The following is a 7985-nucleotide window of genomic DNA, read 5'->3' on the forward strand; positions in this document are numbered from 1 at the left end:
GGAGAGAGGGTTAATTTTAGTATATCAATATTTATTTGAAGATATCTTTAACTACTAAAAAAAAAAAATAAATGAATAAACCTAATAAAATCATTAATTTGCTTAATGTGGGCTATAATAAGAGATGAAAGTTATTGCAATTATTATTATTATATATATACATATATCTTTAATTTCAAGTTCCAATTCACCTTGAATAAAAGTTCATTTTTTTGTATCACTCAAATAAAATAAAAAGAATTTTTGTCGTTTTATTAAATAATTCTCCTTAAAAAATTATGTTCTAAAACACATTTTGAAGAAAAGTTAGGAGAGTTGCCTACTTAGAATGTAACACCCAAAATTTGTATTTTTATTATTTAATTTATTTTAATTTTTATTAGAATTTTTATTTAATTTTATTCTATTTTAATATTTAATTTATAAAGTTTTAATTTAATTTAATTTAATTTAATAGAAATAAAAATAAAAATAAAAATAAAATAGGGTAAAATTATTTTTGGGATTTAATTGAAATTGATTTTGGGCAAAAAGGGTTAAAATTTAGATTCTAATGGTATTTTTAAAAAGAAAATCGAAAATCAGGGGTCAAAATATAATTTAAAAAAATAGTGCCATGTCATCAACCACGACAGCAGCCCCGGCCAACCAGGACACGTCACGTGACAGGGACGTTGTCGCGGGAAGCCACGCGGGACGGAGACACGTGGACGATCCGCGTGCGCGCGATCGGACGGCCCAGATCCGTTCCCGCGCACACGGACCGCCCAGATCAAAGGCGCGTGTGGACGACCAAGATCTCACGCATGCGGACGGCATAGATTGCATTGCGATAGACGGTCCATATTTATTTCCAATTTAATCGCGATCGGACGGTTCAGATTAAATCATGATGGATGGCTCAGATTAAAAGGGGAGGGTTATAAATAATCGCATCCACACCCAACCCCAAACCCTAGCCGCCAGAACCCTTGCCGGAGAAGATGACCCAGCCACCGGAGGAACTGGCCGCCGCCACCCGCCGCCGTACCGGAGGACTTTTCGGCTGCCAAACGAGGTAAAAATTCTCCCATTGGCTCGTTTTTCGATGCCAAACCTCCCTGTAGCCAAATCACCAGTCGATTGGCTGGAAAACACCAACGAAGTCTAGCGGTGCTGTTGCGGGTTTCCTCAATTTTTGCCTCCGATGAGGCCCTTCCCGTTTCCCGTTCGATGTAATTTTTATACCACTATGACTACATCCTTTTCTCTACAGGTTGACCAGAGCAAAACACCGAATTGCAACTCGCGTCGGAGGAGCCGCAGCACCCGAGAGCTTCGCCGTCGGTAAGTCTCGATTTTTTAGAATTTTTTGGCCCACCGAGGGCCCTAGGGGTGTTTTATCACATGAACCAATGCAAGTTTGGCTGAATTCGACCGAAAACGGCCAACCCGAGGTGGATCACTGCCGTGCCGGAATTCCAAAATTGGCTGAAAGGGCCCTAGATCTGATTTGGAATTTTTTGGGGACATGTGCAGGTATCAGAAGTGTGTTTCAGTTTTCGAGAAAAAAATTCAGGGAATCTAGGGACTTCCCGTAGGCGTAGTGAGAACCCGATTTCAGACTCCGAAACAAGTAAGGATCTCTCACCTTATTTTTTATCACGGCATTAAAGCCTAATAAATGATAAAACGATATTTTATGAATTAATAGATATGTATAATTGATTAAGGTTACTAATGGAGCCTGAATCTGATATATTTTCGGTCAGGTGTTGTTTGATTTATTTTACAATTTTAAATGCAGTATGGTGTCTGATGTGTTTATTCTATGGTTTCATATGCATGAATCACGCTTTCATTTATTATGCTTTGAATTATTGTGAACCCGATGTTGTGTTGCCTTATTTGGTGTCAATTACCGGTTTACGTGTTTGTGTTTGATTGGATAATTGAGATTAAGAAAAATGGTAAAAAGGTATGTGAATTGATAATGGATAATGTCGACAGCCTCACTAGATATCCTGGGAGATGGTGGACGGATCGGGTCCATAGAGAACCCTACCAGGAACGTGGTCTCTCATATCGAACGGGGTATGGAGACTTTATGTGTTTTGACGCCCATACCGGACGGGGTATGGGGACGACCCGTTTCACCCTTATACCGGACGGAATATTGAGGTTTATGGTTTTGGCGCCCATACCGGACGGGGTATGGGGACGGCCCTGGAATTGAGTTATTAATGTGAATGGTTCACGTGTAGCGGGGACCCCCTATGCATCCCCATGGATACTAGTAAGCTGATAAAAAGGGGGTAATTGTTGCCTGATGATTGAAATACAAAAGCAAGATATGTGTTATGTTACAGAGTGTGCGTAATCTTATGATATCTATGATGTAATTGTTTTCATAAATTGTTTTCATGAATCTTACTGAGGTAGGTGGACAGTAAATGGTTTTATTATTGATAAATGAGTTTGTTATAAATTATACTCCATTGGTCAATTTCGTTTTCTACCAACCTTTACTTTTGTGACAGTGAGATAGTGTGATGTCTTTACTGGGCTAGTGTAGCTCATTCCTTACTTAACCATTTCAAATTAGGAGGACTTAGTTCCCGAGCCCGTTCTCTAGGAAGATGGCGAGTAGAAGCCAAAGAATTTATTAGTATTCCTTACAGCATTCATTCATAGTATTTCCTTTAAGTTAGTTTATTCTTTCATACTTTAATTCGTTTTGGTTATTGTATAAGGGATGTTAATCATAATCCATTTTATTTCACTTTCGCACTTAAAATAAATATATATACATTTCCTTTTAATTTCCGGGGCCGTTACAGTTGGTATCAGAGCCGCGTTTCTCGGACCTGTCCCTTACACAATAATACTTAGAGGAATTCCAAACTTAGAATTATTACTCAACCATTCCTTGTGAAATGCAGGTGCAGAGAGATGAGGAGAGGGAAACCCCCACTAAATTGAGTAGCTCGGGATGATTCGCTTCGGGAGGATGTTGACAGAATATTTGAGATGCTCGAAAGGATCATGGCTGCTCAACAAGGTCGAGAGGAGAGAAGGGAATTACCCGACCCTCTCCCACTACCACAGTTTGAGCCACCCCGGCAAGAGCCTGCTCCTCCACAGTACCACCCGACACCATCGCCGTAGTATAATTCGGGAGTCTATCCTCAGCCAGGCCTAGTCCCTCTTCTACAGGACCCAGTTCCTTCCCTGATTGACCCGGGCTACGTAGAGAGGTACAGGAGACTAAACCCTTCCACTTTTGCAGGAGAGTCCTCTTTCAAAGATGCCCAATATTGATTGGCAAAGACAGAGAAGGCTTTCAAGACCTTAGGAGTGGTTCCTGAGCAGAGGGTTACTCTTGCTTCCTACATGCTGGTGGGGGAAGCAGATCGTTGGTGGGAGCTCAAGCAGACCACCCTGCCCACGCTTGTCACTTGGGAGCAGTTCCTAGCAGCCTTTTATGCTGAGTACCTCCCCGAGCACATCCGACATTTAAAAGAGACAGAGTTTGTTCAACTGGTCCAGGGAAACATGACAGTGTCAGAATACGCTCGTAAGTTCCTAGAGCTGGGCCGATACTCCCCTGAAATATTGATGGATGAGGGCAGAAAGGCCAGGAGGTTCCAGTGGGGCCTCCACCCAAAGATCAAGCGGCATTTGTTGGTACTGGAGCTCAAGACATATTCAGCTGTTCTAGTAAAGGCACAGATCGTGGAGAGAAATTTCAACACCCTTTCCCAGTCATCAGGGAGTCATAGACCCTCAATTCCACCTCGCAGACCAGCACTTACTGCGCATGTCCAACAAAATAAGAGGTCCAGACCGGTGATTCAGGCTCCCCCTCAGGCTCCAGGGGCAGCATGTGGCAAGATCTGTCAGCACTGCGGCAGGGATCACGGAGACCGACCATGCTATCGCCTCAACAACACCTGTCGCATATGTGGTAGTGCCCAACATTATGCGAGAGAGTGCCCGAGGAACTAGAACCATAGAAGACCTTCTTTCCAGGGCAGGGTTTACAACCTCACACAACAGGATGCCGACGCCGACCCGGACATGGTACAGGGTATGTACACTATCTGTGACCATATTGCTCATGTTTTATTTGACACTGGTGCATGGCATTCATTTGTTTCACATGTTTTTGCATCCAAACTTAATGTATCACCTGATAAACTTGATTCAATATTGTTTGTGTCTACTGCTGGGGGTGAAACACTATTAGGGGAAGTTGTCTACAGGGCCTGTGCCGTGGAGATAGCAAATAGAAAACTGAGTGTAGACTTAATAGGATTAGACACGGGGGATTTTGATGTAATTTTAGGGATGGATTGGCTAGCGGCGTATCACGCCACCATAGATTGCTTTAACAAGAAGGTTGTATTTAATCCTACTAATGAGGAGCCATTTACAAATTAATAAAATTATTTGATACTTATTCCTTGATGGCAAGTTTCCTTAATTTTCAAGTACTTTAACCTTGCTATTTTCTCTAACTAGGCAAGCCCAAGAAGAAAATTTGTATCTAAGATATTCCGGTAGTCTGAGACGTTCCAGATGTGTTTTCGGACGAACTGTCCGGACTGCCAGTGGACAGGAAAGTTGAGTTCACTATAGACCTACAACCTGGCACCCAGCCCTTTTCAGTTGCTCTTTACTGCATGAGCCGCGTTGAGATGGAAGAGCTGAGGAAATAAATCACTGAATTGTAAGACAGTGTGTCTCCTTGGGGTGCCGGAGTCACGTTTGCCAGAAAGGGAGATGGAACGTTGAGACTGTGTATTGATTACAGAGGATTGAACAAAGTCACAATCAAGAACAAATACCCCCTTCCCAGAATTGACGACCTCTTCGATCAGCTGCAGGGTGCGTAGGTCTTCTCCAAAATAGACCTGCGATCAGGTTATCATCAGGTCAAAATAAGAACATAAGACATCCTCAAAACAACTTTTCGAACCAGGTACGGGCACTATGAGTTCCTGGTCATGCCATTTGGGCTAACCAACGCCCCGGCCATCTTTATGGATATGATGAACAGGGTCTTCAGAGAATTCTTAGATCAATTTGTTATTGTGTTGATCGATGACATCTTGGTCTACTCAAAAAGCAGAGAAGAGCATGTTCACCATCTAACCAAAGTTTTGTAGGTCCTTAGAAAAAAGAATCTATATGCTAAGTTGAGTAAGTGTGGATTCTGGCTGGAGCAGATCGCCTTCCTAGGACACATTATATCGAAGGAAGGAGTATCAGTGAATCCCAAAAAGGTTGAAACAGTACTTGGCTGGGAGAAGTTGATATCAGTTAAGGAGATCCGTAGCTTTTTGGGAATGGCAGGTTATTACCTTAGGTTCGTCGAAGGATTCTCTAGTCTAGCGGCTCCCCTAACCCGGCTCACAAAGAAGAATGCTAAGTTTGAGTGGAATGAGTACTGTGAGAGAAGTTTTTCAAAATTAAAGGAGTGACTGACCACTGCATCCGTACTGACTTTACTGAGTGGATCGGGGGGATATACAGTTTATAGTGATGCCTTCTATCTAGGCCTGGGTTGTGTCCTGATGCAGCATGAGAAGGTCATAGCCTATGGGTCCAGACAGTTAAAGAATCATGAGAAGAATTACCCCACCCATGACTTGGAACTTGCCGCAATCATACATGCCTTGAAAACCTGGCACCATTATTTATACGGAGAGACCTTCCAAATCTATACCGATCATAAGAGTCTGAAGCACATATTCACTCAAAAGGATCTCAACATGCGTCAGAGAAGGTAGATGGAACTCCTTAAAGACTATGATTGTGATATCTTGTATCATCCGAGTAAGGGCAATGTGGTGGCAGATGTCATCAGCAGAAAAAGTGCAGGTATCTTAGCCCATTTAATGGTTTCAGAACGCAGGCAAATTGGGGCCACACAACATGTTCGGCTTCAAGACCTAAAGAGAGTCGCATGTTTGGGCCGTCTGACCGTTCAGCTCGAGTTACTACAGAGAATAAGGGAAGCTCAATCAATCGACCCCACCCTGGTAGCCCGCAAGAATGATGCAGAACAGGGAATGAGCTCAGAATTCCGAATCTCTACCGATGGGTTACTCCGTTTTCGGGACAGGGTGTGTGTCCCAGACGACAGTGAGTTAAAGAGAGACATCATGACAGACTCCCATAACTCCAAGTTTGCCATACATCCCAGAAATACCAAACTGTACCAAAGCATGCGACCCCGGTTTTGGTGGAATGAGATGAAGAGGGACATAGCTGACCTTGTATCTAAATGCTTGGTATGTCAGCAGGTCAAGCCAGAGCATTAACGCCCAGGCGGGTTACTTCAGCCCTTACTGATCCCGGAGTGGAAGTGGGAACATATCGCCATGGATTTCGTAACGGGATTACCCAAGGCACGTTCAGGACATGACGCCATCTGGGTAATTATTGACCTACTTACCAAGTCTTTCCACTTCCTAGCCATCAGGATAACTGATCCCTTGGACAAGTTGGCAAGAATGTATATCCGAAAAATAGTCAGATTGCATGGAGTTCCAGTGACAGTGGTATCCGACAGGGACCCCAGGTTCACTTCTCAGTTTTGGAGTAGCTTTCAGCAGGCCATGGGAACAAAGCTGTCTCTCAGTACTGCCTTCCATCCTCAGACTGATGAACAATCAGAAAGGACAATCCGTACACTTGAGGATATGCTCCGAGCTTGTATCCTTGACTCTGGGGGCCATTGGGATGATCATTTACCCCTGATAGAATTTGCCTACAACAATAGTTACCAAACGAGCATTGGCATGGCTCCGTATGAGGCATTATATGGGCGCCCATGCAGATCGCCAATTTGTTGGGAAGAAGTGGGTGACAGAAAATTGTTCAGCCCGGAGTTGGTGGAGGAGACTATGTCTAAAATAGTTAAAATCAGAGAGAACATTTAGACGGCTCATAGCAGGCAGAAGAGTTATGCGGACACCCGGAGGAGAGATTTAGCGTTTGAACAAGGCGACCAGGTGTTCCTTAAGGTCACTCATTTCAAAGGAATTAGTAGGTTTGGCAGGAAGGGAAAATTGAACTCTCGATTTATTGGACCATATGAAGTCTTAGACAGGATTGGTACTGCCGCCTACAGACTAACACTACCTCCAGAGCTCTCCAAGGTCCACAATGTGTTCTATGTATCCATGCTACGTAAGTACAACCCGGACCCCTCTCATGTCTTGGCTCATGAACCGCTCCCACTCAAAGAGGACTTATCTTATGAGGAAGTCCTAGTCGGTATCATGGACCGAAAGAGCAGAATACTCCGCAACCGGAAAATATCATTTGTAAAGATAGTGTGGCAGAACCGCTCACCAAGAGAGGCTACCTGGGAGCTAGAATCAGATTTTATAGCCCAGTATCCTCATTTGTTCGACCAAGAGTAAGACGCAAATTTGGAGGACCAAACTTCTTTAAGAGGGGAAGAGTTGTAACACCCAAAAATTGTATTTTTATTATTTAATTTATTTTAATTTTTATTAGAATTTTTGTTTAATTTTATTCTATTTTAATATTTAATTTATAAGGTTTTAATTTAATTTAATAGAAATAATAATAATAATAATAATAAAATAGGGTAAAATTATTTTTGAGATTTAATTGAAATTGATTTTGGGGAAAATGGGTGAAAATTTAGATTCTGGGGATGCTTTTGAAAAGAAAATCGAAAATCGGGGGTCAAAATGTAATTTAAAAAAATAGTGCTACGTCAGCAGCCCCGGTCAACCAGAACACGCCGTGTGGTAGGGACGCTGACGCGGAAAGCCACGCGGGACGGAGACACGTGGGTGATCCGCGTGTGCACGATCGGACGATCCAGATTCGTTCTCGCGCGCACGGACGACCCAGATCAAAGGCGCGCGTGGACGGTCCATATCTCACGCGTGCGGACGACCCAGATTTGATCACGCACGGATGGCTCAGATCGCATCGCGATGGACGACCCAGATTTATTT

At 43.1% G+C, this 7985-nt stretch overlaps 1 protein-coding gene across 1 annotated transcript; it reads left to right on the top strand.

The window, feature by feature from the left end:
• The first annotated feature begins 610 nt into the window (after nt 1-610).
• Nucleotides 611-7473, top strand: LOC148240133 (uncharacterized). The gene is made up of 2 exons (XM_088211905.1): nt 611-1326; nt 1519-7473. The coding sequence occupies exon 2, from the start codon at nt 3373-3375 to the stop codon at nt 3985-3987; it is 615 nt and encodes a 204-aa protein (XP_088068031.1). The 5' UTR covers nt 611-1326; nt 1519-3372; the 3' UTR covers nt 3988-7473.
• The last annotated feature ends 512 nt before the right edge of the window (nt 7474-7985 follow it).

This window comes from Carica papaya, chromosome 9, assembly GCF_054855325.1.
Source record: "Carica papaya isolate Zhongbai chromosome 9, ASM5485532v1, whole genome shotgun sequence".
Taxonomy (NCBI): Eukaryota; Viridiplantae; Streptophyta; class Magnoliopsida; order Brassicales; family Caricaceae; genus Carica; species Carica papaya.

Bases quoted from the DNA above. Each gene is read 5' to 3' on its own strand.
- LOC148240133 (XM_088211905.1), top strand. From the start codon at position 3,373: ATGCTGGTGGGGGAAGCAGATCGTTGGTGGGAGCTCAAGCAGACCACC.